Here is a 14,827-nt window from a genome sequence, read left to right on the forward strand (position 1 = left end):
GAATCACAAATACGCATTTGAAAATGATTTAAAGAAGAACCATTTTTATTTTATATAGATATAAAAACTCATTAAGAAAACATAGTAAGTGGGTTTAACAGAAGATTAGACATTGCTTAAAAAAGAATTAGAGGGCTTCCCTGGTGGCGCAGTGGTTGAGAGTCCGCCCGCCGATGCAGGGGACACGGGTTTGTGCCCCGGTCCGTGAGGATCCCACGTGCCATGGAGCGGCTGGGCCCGTGGGCCATGGCCACTGGGCCTGCACGTCCAGAGCCTGTGCTCCGCAGCGGGAGGGGCCACAGCAGTGAGAGGCCTGCGTACCGCAAAAAAAAAAAAAAAAAAAAAAAAGAATTAGAAAGATTAAGAATCAAATGTGTAACATACATCTAATCAGGGTCCCAGGAGGAGAGAATGTAAGAGAGAATATATTTGACATGATGATGGCTGAGACTTTTCCAATACTGTTGAAAGACTCAAATTCACAGGTAAAGAGTGATTCTCAAATAGGGTAAATAAAATTAAATTCACACCTACACACACTTGTGGTGAAACTGCAGAGCACCAACAGTGAAGAGAAAATCTTAAAAGCAAGCAGAGGAAACACACGGTGCTACAGAGACAACAATTAGAGTGACATCAGACTTCTCAACAGTTGCAACAGAAGCCAGTAGACAGTAGAGTCATATATACAGGTGGTCCCCAATTTATGGTGGTTCAACTTACAATTTTTCAACTTTAAAATGGTGTGAAAGCCATATGCATTGAGTAGAAACCATACTGAGAATTTTGAATTTTGATCTTTTCCCAGGCTAGCAATATGTGGTACAATGCTCTCTCATGATACTGGGTAGTAGCATTGAGCCACAGCTCCCAGTCAGCCACAAGATCACAAGGGTAAACAACCAATACACTTAAAACCATTCCACACCCATACAGCCATTCTGTTTTTCACTTTCAGTACAGTATTCAATAAATTACATGAGATATTTGACACTTTACTATAAAATAGGTTTTGTGTTAGATGATTTTGCCCAACTATAGGCTAATGTAAGTGTTCTGAGCACATTTAAGGTAGGCTAGGCTAAGCTATGCTGTTCAGTAGGTTAGATGTAAATATTAAATGCATTTTTTACTCACAGTATCTTAAACTTATGATAGGTTTATTGGGATGTAACTGCATTTTACGTCAGGGAAAATCTGTACAAAACATTGAAAATAAAATTTACGAAAAGATACAACATGAAAACACTAACAAAAACAAAGTGGGAACAGCTGTATTAATATCAGACAAAGTAGACTTCAAGGAGATATACATTACTAGAAAAATAAAGGGACACTTTATGATAAAATATTCAGTTTTCCAACTAAATCCATTCTAAATGTGTATGCACCTATTAATATAGCCTCCTTCAAAAATATGTAAAACAAAAATGCACTGAACAAGTAGAAGTAGAAAAACCTACCATCATAGTGGGAGATTTTAACACTCCTCTCTCACAGGAACCGAAAGTATAAACAGACAAAAAGATTAGCTAACGTTCCCTAAAAGACATATTTAATATATAGAACTCTGCATCCAACATTGCAGAATATACATTGCTGTCAAGCACAAATGGAACATTTACAAAAATTGACCATTAAATGGAACATAAAGTAAATCTCAACAAATTTTGTATTGGAAACATATAGAATAAATTCTCTGACATAGTGAATTGAGCTACAGCTCAATTACATAAGGTAGCTAGAAAATCCCCTTGGGCTTGGAAATGAGAAATACACTTCTAAATAACCCTTGGATCAAAGAAGAAATCACAGTGGAAGTTAGAATGCTGAAATTGAGTAATGAAAATACAACATATCAGAACTTATGGGATGCAAATTAGAGAGGCATTGATATCCTTCAATGTATATATTTTAAAAGATGAAACTGTGATCAACAAAGTAACAAAAAGTGGTTCTTTGAAGAAAATGTTGATATAACCCTCGTAAGGAGAGAAAGAAAGAGAGACCAAATAACTGATGCCAGAATTGAAAGGGGGGGTACATTACTACAGACTTTACAGATATTAAAAAGATCATAAGATATATTATGGAAATTCTTATGCTAATAAATGGAAACTTTAGATTAAATGGACACATTCTTAAAATATATATGTACACATACACTTATAAAAACTGACACAAAAAGAAATAGAAAATCTGAACAATCCTATAACTATTAAAGAAATTGGATCTGAAATTTTGAAACTTTCCACATAGAAAGCTCTGAGCTCATATAGCTTCATTCGCCATTACAGTATGCATATTTAATATTTTAAGAAAGAAATGAAACCAGTGTTACAGAAACTCTTCCAGAGAATAGAAATAGAGGGAACACTTTCTTTTTTTTTTTGGCTGTGCCACATGGCTTGAGGGTTCCCAGACCAGGGATCAAACCCGTGCCCTTGGCAGTGAAAGCACGGAGTCCTGACCACTGGACCACCAGGGAATTCTCAAGGGAACACTTTCAAGATGATTTTAGGAGGTCAGCATAACCTTGATACCAAAAACTAACAAGAACATTATGGAAAAGGAAAATTAAAAGCTAATATCACTCATACATTTAGATGAAAAAAATCCTGGAAGAAATAATGAAATAATAGCAAAAGGTTAGTGTATCAGAACAGAGTTTAGTTTATTCTAGGAACACTAGGAATTCTAGGTTGTTTTAGCATTTGAAAATCAATCAGTGTAATTCACCACTTAACAAAACTTAAAGAGGTAATATAATTCTCTCAAGAAAAAAATTGTTTCATTTATTTCGCCCTGGTTTCATGGGTTTAAAAAACATTTAGAAAACTAAAAATGGAAGTAAACTTCCTTAATCTCATCAAGGATATCTACCAAAGCCTATAGAAAATAGCATACTTAATGGAGACATGTTGAAACCTTTCCTTCAAAGTTTGGGAATGAGGGAAGGATGCTGTAGCAGGCTGAATAATGTCCCTTCCCATAATATATCCACATTCTAATCCCCAGAATCTGTGACTGTTACCTTATTTGGCAAAAGGGACTTTGCAGATGTGATTAAGTTAAAGATCTTGACCTGAGGAGATTATCCTGCATTATCTAGGTGGGTCTGGTGTAATCACAATGGTCTTTATAAGAGGGACATAGGAAGAGTCAGAATCAGAGGAGAATGTGATGTGATGATGGAAGCAGATATTGAAATAATGCCCTTTGAAAATGGAGGAAGGTGCCCCAAGCCAAGGAATATAGGCAGCCATTAGAAGCTGAAAAAGGCAAGGAAAGAGATTCTCCCTTCAGAGCCTCCAGAAGGAACCAGCCCTGCTGACACTTGACTTTGGCCCAGTGAAACTGATTTTGTACTTCTAACCTCCAGAACTGTAAGAGAATAAATATGTGTTATTTTAAGCCACTAACTCTATGGTAATTTGTTAGAGCAGCAGTAGGAAACTAATAAGAGGGCCCCTCTCAAGACTCTGTTCAACTTTGTACTAGGGATGCTAGCCAGTACAATAAGGCAAGTTAAATAAAATGATAAGGCTTAGAAAGAAGAAATAAAATGTCACTGTGCATAGACAACATGCCAAATCCACAGAAAAACTGTTAGAATTAATAAGTGAATTTAGCAAGTTGTAGAACCTCAAGGTCAATAAACAGAAATTGATTGCACTTCCATATACTAGTGTATCAGTCAGAATCTATTCAGGAGAAAGAAACCACATCAGTAATTTGAACAAGGAAAAAATATAAAGAATTATAAACTAGTAAAAGGTGATTAATTACTAGTAGGAATAAAAGAGAACTCTAAAAAATACAAGAACAGAAAGTGTAGGGAACAACTACTGTCTCTAAGGCTGAGAGAGAGTATCCAAGGAAGGAACAAACTTGGAAGAGTCCCCCACTTCCAACCAAGGCTAAGATTCAGACCTCATGGGAGAGGGTGTCACTCTGGCCCGCTGGATGGGGTGAAAGTTCACTGAGGTGTCTCAGGTCAGAGTTGGCCTGTAGCTAGTGGGCTAGGAAGAGAATGGAGCCACCCACTGTGGTGCCATCAAAACTCTCTTTGGGCTATGCACCACTGTGTCTCCCACACACTGCTGGCAAGGGAACCACCCACTGCGGTGTCCATGAAATTCACTAGAGAGTGGGTGCCACTGCATTTCCCACACACCTAGCAGCCATGCTATGCTGTAGAAGCAAGAAGCAAAGTACACCAGAGCCGTTTCTTCTGCCATGTCTTAGAGCATTCTTCCTGCACCCTCTGCTGACAAAGCCTAGCATTATGCCAGGTGCCAAAGGAGAAATATTTACAGGGTTCAGCTCCAATATCACAAAACACGGCAAAGAAAGGTAGATTTTTAAGTGGGTGGAAGTAAATTGATAACTGGTATAGGCAGCCATTAACTTTTAGATAATGAAAATCTTAAAAGATACCATTCACAATAGATAATCAAGTACCGAGAAGGAAACCAAATGATTGATGTGTGAGATTTCTAAAATATTATTAAAAGAAATAAAAAAGAACTGAAATACATGGGTGGGTATTACTGTGTTCAAGGGCCAAAGTTGTCAAGATATAAATTCTCCCCAAATTGAGCTATAGGTTTAATGCACCAAAGGGGCATGTACAGAATGTTCTTAGCAGCACTGTTTGTAATAGCACCAAACTGTAGATAATCCAATGTCCACCAACAATAGAATGGGTATATAAATTTTGAATATGTGGAATACTATACATCAATGAAAATGAAGACACTACAACTAAATGGAACATGGCTGAATCTCATGAACTTAGTGTTGAGCAAAGGAAGTAAGATTCCTCCCAAAATAGTTACTTTATGATTCTGTTTATATATAGATCAAAAAAGGCAAAAAGTAAATTATAGTGTTAGAAATCAATATAGTGACTCTCCTTGGGAAAGTGGGAGGTGATAGTAATTATGAGGGTCCACAGAGGGGGCTTTTGGATATTGGCAATGTTGTATTTCTTGTCCTTGGTGGTGGTTGCATAAGAAACTCCTTTGTGATAATTCACTGAGTTCTGTATTTGTTTTGTGAACTTTTCTGTGTGCGTTAAACTTCAATTAAAAAAAAAAAAAGAATTATGTCCTTAGCAGGTAAGTGTTTGGGGAATCGTCTTGGTGGAAATGTAAAATGGCTACTCTTTTTTTTTTAAATTAATTTATTTTTGGCTGTGTTGGGTCTTCGTTGCTGCATGCAGGCTTTCTCTAGTTGTGGCAAGCAGGGGCTACTCTTCCTTGCAGTGCTTGGGCTTCCCATTGTGGTGGCTTCTCTTGTTGTGGAGCGTGCGGACTAGGTGCATGGGCTTCAGTAGTTGTGGCTCGTGGGTTCTGGAGCGCAGGCTCAGTAGTTGTGGCGCATGGGCTTAGTTGCTCCGCGGCATGTGGGATCCTCCTGGACTAGGGATCGAACCCATGTCCCCTGCATTGGCAGGCGGATTCTTAATCACTGCACCACCAGGGAAGTCCCTGGCTACTCTTTCTTTCTCTTTTTTGCTTTTTAATAAATTTATTTATTTGTTTGTTTATTTATGGCTGCATTAGGTCTTCGTTGCTGCACGTGGGCTTTCTTTAGTTGCCTCAAGCGGGGGCTACTCTTCATTGTGGTGCACGGGCTTCTCATTGCGGTGGCTTCTCTTGTTGCGGAGCACGGGGTCTAGGTGTGCAGGCTTCAGTAGTTGTGGCACGCGGGCTCAGTAGTTGTGGCATGTGGACTCGAGTGCAGGCTCAGTAGTTGTGGCGCACGGGCTTAGTTGCTCCACCGCATGTGGGATCTTCCCGGACCAGGGCTCAAACCCGTGTCCCCTGCATTGGCAGGCGGATTCTTAACCACTGTGCCACCAGGGAAGCCCCCTGGCTACTCTTTCTTGACAGCAGTTTGGCGATATATATCAAAAGGCTTAAAAATGTACATACCCTTTGATCCAGCAATTCCACTTCTAGGAATGATCCTAAGAAAATAATGGAATAGTTTCACAGCCGTTAAAAGAATGATGTAGATCTATGTTTATTAACGTAGATGCATGTCCATGATTTATTGTAAGTAAAAAATCAGGCTAGAATATATATGTTTGTTATGTGTGTGTGTTGCCATATGTAATACACGTATGTAAAACATGGTATAAAGTATATTTGGCTTTAAGAAAGGTAAAATATATATACATTTATATATACATGTTTATATACATGGAAGAACATATCTTTAATAATCAGAAAAAATAAAGGTATTTATATTTCAAAAAACTACATATAATTTTAGGGGATGAAAGGATATTACCTGGGAAAATGAGACATGAACAATATGCCCAAATGTTAAAAATAAAAGTAATCTTTTATCCTTTATATTCTTTTGTGTTTTCAAATCTTCTATTATAAACATACCTTACTTTGTTAATAAGAAAAGCAGGGCTTCCCTGGTGGCGCAGTGGTTGAGGGTCCGCCTGCCGATGCAGGGGACACGGGTCCGTGCCCCGGTCCGGGAAGATCCCACATGCCGCGGAGCGGCTGGGCCCATGAGCCATGGCCGCTGAGCCTGCGCGTCCGGAGGCTGTGCTCCGCAACGAGAGAGGCCACAGCAGTGAGAGGCCCGCGTACCACAAAAAAAAAAAAAAAAAAAAAGGGAAAAAATATAGTATACCCAAATTCTGATTGCTTACCCATAACAGTAAAGGAAAGATTTGCAGAACCCCAAAGGTTATTCTTCCCTCAGAGTCGGGTGGTCTGGTAGGACAGATCATAAAGGGGAGCAGAGGCACCCAGGCCTCAAAACCAAGGCTGTCTGCTTGCTCCATTGATGAGGTTGCATTTTTTATCAAATTATCAACCAATTATATGGGCTTTGTTGCTGTTGTCGTTAGGAAAACTTTCTGTGGGCCAGTGGGCTTTTTCCATGGAGAACGTTTTGGGGCTGAACTTGCCATGGAGATCCCTGAGTTCACATCTGGTAACCACAGACAAAGATGGAAATATTGACTACATGTCCAGCTTCCAGGATATCCGCATTCAGAAACCTGTGAAAGAGGTAAGTGAAACACAGCCCCCGGCTAAAACCTGGCTGGCGTCAAACAGCCTTTGGACGACTTTTAAGAGTTCCTTAGTTCTTTGAAAAGTTGGGAGTGGAATCGTCTAATGGGTGGGCATGGCACTCTTAGGAAAGACCTAAGGGGGATCTTCCAGATACATTGTGATCTGTTCAGGAAGTTTGTGTGTTCTAAGGATAGGCAAAAAGAAAAAAGAAGAAAAGTCTTCTGCAAGCAAATCTGTGTCACATATGTGATTCTTCTCTTAAGTGCTGTCCACCAGAAGGGCATATATGACATCTATTCTTTCATATAATACTCTTTAAAATACTCAACATACTCCTATTAACTGTCAGTAAGTATAGACTTACTGATATGACATCTTATACCTTAAAGAATTTTAAAATTTAGAATTTCTTATTAAAATGGGAATACCCCAGGGAGAGTTGTCAGACCCCCAGTACTTATTAGTTAACAACCCATCAGCAATTAGTTATAATATTGGGCTGAAAGTGAGTTGATGGGAACTAGAACTGGGGTGATTGTTTGCAGGAGAGTTGAGAAGTTGAGCAGGAAAAGGGAAGTAAAACTGCACGTGGGAAACTAAAATATCCACAGAAAGGAGGCTTTTGGCTTCACTGGAGAGACATTTTACCATGGTGGCTAAGCTCCTAGGCCTTGGCTTCAGGCCAAGATTCAAATCCCACTTACCAGCTATGTGAACCTTGGGAAACTTACTTTACCTCTCTGTCTTCCAGCCTGTAAAATGGGCATAATAATAGTTCTGTTCCTTGGGGCTATTGTTGAGGTGTTGCAGTTTTCTTATGACAGGGCCGAAAGTAAGCTCATCACACGGGATGAATTATGCCGAGGCACAGCAGTAGAGGGCTGCCGCTCGCTCAGGCAGTACAGCGCCGTCTGTCCTGCTGTGGTAGCTTTTATTTAAGCATTATCTATGTTTTCATTTTAAGACTTGTTTTCTTAACATTCCAGAAATGCCAAAGCAGAAACATATGCTTTTATTGATTATACAAGCAACAATGGGCTTTCTTGAAGACATGCCGTGCTTCGTCCTTGAGCGCAAAAGCAGCACAAGGACATTGCCTTGTGTTCCCATTATTCTGATTATACTGAAGTAGCACAAGGACATTTCCTTGTGTTCCCACTATTCTGATTATACTGGGGACATCTCATGGATCAGTGCCCAAAGCACTCAATGCTTCTTCGCAGGCCCCCGGTTTGCCGGGGGGTGGGGGTGGGGGGCTCAAAGCATCCAGGACTGTTTGCAATTCTGGCTTATTCGCATGCCCCCGGTTTGCTGGGGGGGGGGGCTCATGGGTCACGTCTCCTTTCCATGTCCTCAGTTATTCCACTACATTGAGGACTGAATTAAATAATCCATAGAAGCTGTCAGTGCAGAGCCTGGCACACAGATTCGCTTTGGCCCGTCCCCTAAGGAACAGAGACTGCAGGCGCTACAGAATGCAAGAGCATGGTCTTTTATCTGATTTAAGAGGGTTGGGCCTCCAAGGAAGGCCTGCCTTCTCAAATTTCTATCTAAATCACATACTTCGAATTGGTGACCATGTTGTGTGTTTGTTACTTTTACTAAAATTGACCTGTTATAAATTCTATATGTCTTAACACTTAGACAGTCTTTATTTTAGGTTCAGTCTACTCTGATTGAAACAGTGTACAGATACCGATCTGACCTGCAAATCATCTTTAATGTCATTGACTCTAATCACTCAGGTAGGTTCACTTTGATTGGTTCAGTAGCAATAGAAAGCAAAGGCTAGTCTGTTTTTTTAAACCAGAATTCTGTTTTCATCTATTGCATTCTTCATCCAAACTTGATTTAACTCAGGGGTGGGGGGTAGGGACAAACTCATGTTTAATATTATTGTGTTTTTTAGTTTGGCCACAGACTCTCTATTCGAGTCCATATAGTATAGGCTTATATATCCATTAGTCAGACAAGAATAGCTCCTTTTATAAATCACCAGCACAGATGAAAAGATAATTCACTGTCCATTTAAAAATTGTACTTATTCCTGGCAATAAAAATCATTCCTAGAGTTCTGATTCTGTTTTGGGGACTAAGAACTCATTTTCTGCTTAGCTTTGATGTGCAGTTATTTATTTTCAAACTTAAAAAAAAATCATCAGATAATCCCCAACTGCAGAGACCATTGAATACCAAAAAATCAATAATCAAAACACAAAAGTAAATTACTGCCTATAGAAAATGGCAGAGCCACTGTCTGCAATCCTCTTTTTGAGTCCCAGGGTTAATTCTCCCTCTGCTTTGATGTAGCTCTCCTCTGCCCTCCTTCCATGTCCCTCTCCCTTAGGTTTTAGATCTTGTAATTTCTATACTACATATAGTACCACATCTACAATCTCCCCCGCCCCATTCCTTCACTGTTCACTCATTCCAGCTTTAGAATAATCTCAGGATCACTTGGTAGTTGAAAGTGACATGTTGTTTCTTATATTTACAATCTTACTTTTCCATTGCCTTCAGTGTCTCGATGGTCAGGCATGTTAGTGAGCTGCTAATTGGGACTATTCAGTCAGTATGGCTTTCCCCACCCCTCTCTAAGGTGGGTCTTAAAATGAACACTCATGACCTTCTCCTATATTCTTTTAGGCCTGATCTCCATGGAAGAATTTCGTAGCATATGGAAACTTTTCAAAAGTCACTACCGTGTCTGTGTTGATGATTCCCAGTTAGATGAGCTCACCGAAAGGATGGACTTAAACAAAGATGGAAGCATTGATTTTAATGAGTTTTTAAAGGCTTTCTATGTAGTGCATAAATTTGACAAGTTGAGTAAATCAGACACCAAGGTTGCTTAACAAGAATTAGGGCTTTCTCTCCTTGTAAACAGTTGGCCCAAATCACTGACACAATCTTTGCCACGACCCTTGAAATTCATAGTGAGTAGTAGAGAAAAGTAGACCCCAATTCACACCATGAGCAGATGTATAATGTGGGTATTGGAAGTCCCTAGTAAACTGCTATTGGTAAGACTAGGTTAAATGTCAGCTGATAGGATTTGGCTCCAGTGGCGGGACTCACACACTGCCAGGTAGTAACTGGATTTGAGCCTAGTGTTGGTCTCTTGGATGCCACCTAACCAGGAGACCTGAGCAGTTTGTAAACATATTGAAAAGAACCCATAGAATACCAGAGGAAAGTTCAACATCTGTGAGTGGTTGAGGGATGGGAGGAGGAATACCAAACTATTAAAAATATTTCCATCTTTAAACTGTAATCTTCTTTGGAGATATCATAAACCAGTGATTTTCAGCTGTGAGGGAACCACCTTCAGGGATGGGGGCCATATCAGAATCTGCGGGGGAAGCTGTGGGAGTGTATTGTTTGAAAAAGCGTATTTTTTTCTTGTCTGTTGGAGATAGAAAGTGAGTACATTCAGACTGAGCCCTATAGTTAATATGGTTTGACACCTTCACTGGTAAGATGGGGCCTTGGTGATGCATACGTTGTGCAATTTATTCTGCCATTCTGATGGCCTATCAAACATAATAAGAGATTTCTGTTTGAAGGTGAGTATATGTTTCATTTTCTTCTTGAAGTTTGAGAACTTTAAGATCTATGAATATGCCAGGTTAGATATCCTGCTACACACACCAGAAATAATGGATCACATATAACAAATATCTTTTAAAAATGCATAGCTGAGCTGGCAAGTAAGTAAAAGAAACCCCAGGGGCAGGGGGGACTTCCCTGGTGGCTCAGTGGATAAGAATCTGCCTGCCAGTGCAGGGGACACAGGTTCGATCCCTGGTCCAAGAAGATCCCACGTGCCACGGAGCACATAAGCCCGTGTGCCACAACTACTGAGCCTGTGCTCTAGAGCCCGCTAGCCACAACTACTGAGCCTGTGCGCCACAACTACTGAAGCCTGTGTGCTGCAACTACTGAAGCCTGCGCGCCTAGAGCCCATGCTCCACAAGAGAAGCCGCCACAATGAGAAGCCCGTGCACTGCAACAGAGAGTAGCCCCTGCCCACCACAACTAGAGAAAGCCTGTCTGCAGCAATGAAGACCCAACACAGCCAAAAATAAATAAAATTAAAAAAGAAACCCCAAGGTTAGGAAAAAAGAGAGCTTAATTAAAATCATAGCAATATTAACTTTGGACAGGATAGACTTTAAGGCAAAGAATAATATCATTAGGTATAAAAAGGTCATTACTGAATGCTAAAAGGAATGATTCACCAGGAAGATGTAATAGTTTATAAACTGATATGCATCTAAAAAATTAGAGCTTTAAAATTGATAGTGCAAAAGTTGACATAACTAATAGGAGAAATTGATAGAGGGAGATTTTTAATATACCTCTGTCAGTAATTGAGCACGTAAATAAAAAACTTGTGTATAGAAAATTGGACAACCCAGTTAATCCACCTGATCATGCATGTATATGTATACTCTGCAATCAGTTTCAGAGAATACACATTTCCAAGCACTTATGGAACATTTATAAAAACTGATCATGTATTAGACCACAAAAGATATCTCAAATACTAAGCAATCAGTTAACAAAGATGCTACATTTTCTGGTCATTGTGCATAATTTTCCTGGGGAAAAATATAATTTACTAATGCTAACTCAAGAACAATAGGAGGGGCTAAAGAGACACATAACCATTAAAGAATGTGTCGGTTTGGCTAGGCTGAACTACATTTCTCAGAATTCCCCTTCTTGTATGTTTCTGGTTAAGGTGGGCCACAGTGGAGATTCCTGAGAGAGTTGGAAGGCAAAGAGAAGCGGCAACCATCGTGTAGCTCCCACACGCTCTTGCTGAGCTGCCGATTCACCTTGTGGGTGTGAAGCAGCAGCTAGGCCTGCAATTGCTCTACAGTCCCCTGGCTCCCCTGTTAGCTGCTCCGATTCCCGGGACCACTGTGTGTGTTTAGCTCCGTGATGGCCACCCGGGCCAGGTGTGTGTGTTTAGCGCCATGATGCGATTCTCCGGCCAGGTGTGTGTGTTTACCGCCATGGTGAGCTTTCTCGGGTCCAGTGTGCGTGTTGACCGCCATGATGAAGGGCCCTGGCTTTTTCAGGTCGCCAAGGCCTCAGGCTTTAGTCCGTTCTTGTGGGGTGCCAGCTTGTGCCTGTGGGTTTGAGCCTGCTCCGGATCTTCCCTGACTGCCTGCCCTGTGGACTTCGAGCTCCGGAATCAGGTATGGTGTCAGCAGCCTTACGGAGCCTGCTTAGCCAGCTCCCACATTTGCACAAGCCACTTCAACTGTTGATACACACACACGCACACACACACGCACACGTATATATATCTCCTACTGGCTTGGCCTCTGGTTGAACCCTGATTGATGCAGAATTTGGTACTGAGAGTGGTTCTGGAAAAACAGAATCTTAAAAAACATGTGCTCTGAATGTGTATAAGCTGATGTGTGCAGAGCTTCTGCTGCGTTATCTCACGTGAAAATCCACTGCTCATCCCGGAATAGTTGTTTTAAGAAACGTCCAATCTCTGGCACAACCAGATGAGTCTTTTTTTGTTGCTTCCTGAATGTCACTTGGTTATTTATTCTCGGGCTTCCTCCTGCAACTCTCATTTTCTCCCTTGGGTTTCTAATCCCTGCAATTAATTATATGCCTTTGTTGGAAATTTTACCTAAAAATGTCCTTTGATTTTACTAAAGATTATCATTTAATGTTGTAAACTTATGCCTGACACGAGTTGTACTTAACCACACTTCAGTTTTACAAAGTATGTATATATACGTATATGTATATATTTTTAAAATTTATATGTATAGAGTTGTGAAATATCATTTTTAATTTATATTTCTTAATTGCAAATGAGATTGAGCATCTTTTCATTAGTTTGTTGGTCAGTCTGTTTTCTAAGAAAATGCTTATTCTTATCCTTTGCTCATTTTTCTAATAGCTATTTGTCTTTTTCTTACTGATGTCTAGGAACTTTAAAGCCCTTCTTGGTACGAATTCTCTGTTCTTGATTTGGGAAGCAGATATCTGTTTTTTTTTTAACATCTTTATTGGGGTATAATGGCTTTACAATGGTGTGTTAGTTTCTGCTTTATAACAAAGTGAATCAGTTACACATATACATATGTTCCCATATCTCTTCCCGCTTGCGTCTCCCTCCCTCCCACCCTCCCTATCCCACCCCTCCAGGCGGTCACAAAGCACCAAAGCACCGAGCTGATCTCCCGGGAAGCAGATATCTTACCCCAGTCTGTGACTTGATTTTTCACTTCCTTTCTGACATATGTTTTCAACTAAGTTTTAAATTTCAATTTGTTTTATTTCAATTTATCAGTCTTTTCCTTTATAATTTGTGCTTTTTGCATCTTGTCTAAAAACAAAAATATCCTTTCCAACTCTGGAAATACCGTAAAGATACAGTGGATCCTTACTTGTGGATTTTGTATTTGCAAATTCACCTACTCCCTAAAATTTATGTGTAACGCAAAATGAATATTTACGGTGGTCATGTGCAAAGGAGTGAGTTTATTTTGAGTTGTACACATTCCCAGCTGTGGTGGGACAAGGCGACGTTCTGCCTTCTCGTGTCTGCTCTCATACTGTAAACAAGTGACCTTTTTGAGGTGTATTTAGTGCCTTGTTTTTTGCATTTTTATGCTTTTTTGTTGGCGATCTCGGTGTCTAAAATAGCCCCATGTGTAGTGCTGAAGTACTATCTAGTGTTCCTAAATGCAAGAAGGCTGTGAGGTGCCTTAAGAAGAAAATATGTGTATTAGGTAAGGTTCACTCAGGCCTGAGTTACGGTGCTGCTGTGAGTTCAGTATTAATGAATCAACAATATATATTAAATGAGTTGTCTTTAAACAGAAGCACACATAAAACAAGGTTATCTTATTGATCAGCCGACTGAAATGTTGCGACCATAGGCTCGCAAGGACCAAACCCTGTATTTCACAAAGGAGCGATGCTTCAGTATTCACTAATTCATTATATAGCGATTATATAGAACATAACTACTGCAAATAATGAGAATCAATTATATTCTCTAAAAGTTCCATATATTCCCTAAAAGTTCGTAATTTCATAGGGTTTAGTTCTATTCATAAGATCTGATTGCTTCCTTTCTAGTCTTCAGTCATTTTATGTGTATTTCTTTTATAATCTCTTTCTGTTTCTCTCTCTGTATTTGGAGCTCCTGGGGGTAGAAATGGATGTTTCTTGTATGTGCAGACTTGAACAGGTTGGACTGTTCACTCAGGGGCTTTGACATTTTTTATTGTGAACTCATTATTAGCAGGGCTTATATTTTTTTCTGTGAAAATCCCGTGGTATTTGGGTTGTGGGAGCATCTCTTCAGAGAAGTTTTTTGTTTGCTTCTGCTTCGTGTGTCAGGAGTATCACTGCTTGAGGAATAAATCTTGCATTACTTTTTCGTCTGCAGTTTCTGCACTATGTGGGTAGAGTAAAAGTGATGTGAATTGAGGTCCTGTGGTTTTGAATTCTCGGAGAGCTTTTCTTTTTTTTCTCTCACCCAAAGCCCTATGTCCTGTGGTCTCTCTTGTTTTTAAATCCTTTCATAAACGGAATAGTCTTTTGAGGGTCTTGGCTTTATATAAAGTTCTCAGTTCCAATTCCCTACCTCCCAAAGCCCGAAGCTTCATTTGCTACCCCTGTGTGGGAATTAACACCAAACCCCTATAGGTTTTAGAGACAAATACCGCCTAGTAGCTCAAGCACTTACCCCTGTGCTTTTTCACTTCCCTCTTTGTTTCTGGCAC

General features: G+C 40.0%; 1 protein-coding gene across 1 annotated transcript in view; it reads left to right on the plus strand.

Moving 5' to 3' along the window:
* The window catches only part of PPEF1 (protein phosphatase with EF-hand domain 1), an 89,250-nt gene extending 77,174 nt beyond the window's left edge, over nucleotides 1–12,076 (plus strand). The window contains exons 14-16 of the mRNA XM_049704943.1: nucleotides 6,884–7,047; nucleotides 8,713–8,797; nucleotides 9,699–12,076. Coding sequence (XP_049560900.1) covers nucleotides 6,884–7,047; nucleotides 8,713–8,797; nucleotides 9,699–9,907 — 458 coding nt within the window. The 3' untranslated portion in view covers nucleotides 9,908–12,076. The remainder of the gene's footprint in view (nucleotides 1–6,883; nucleotides 7,048–8,712; nucleotides 8,798–9,698) is intronic.
* Nucleotides 12,077–14,827: the final 2,751 nt, after the last annotated feature.

Source organism: Orcinus orca, chromosome X (assembly GCF_937001465.1).
Source record: "Orcinus orca chromosome X, mOrcOrc1.1, whole genome shotgun sequence".
NCBI classification, from domain to species: domain Eukaryota; kingdom Metazoa; phylum Chordata; class Mammalia; order Artiodactyla; family Delphinidae; genus Orcinus; species Orcinus orca.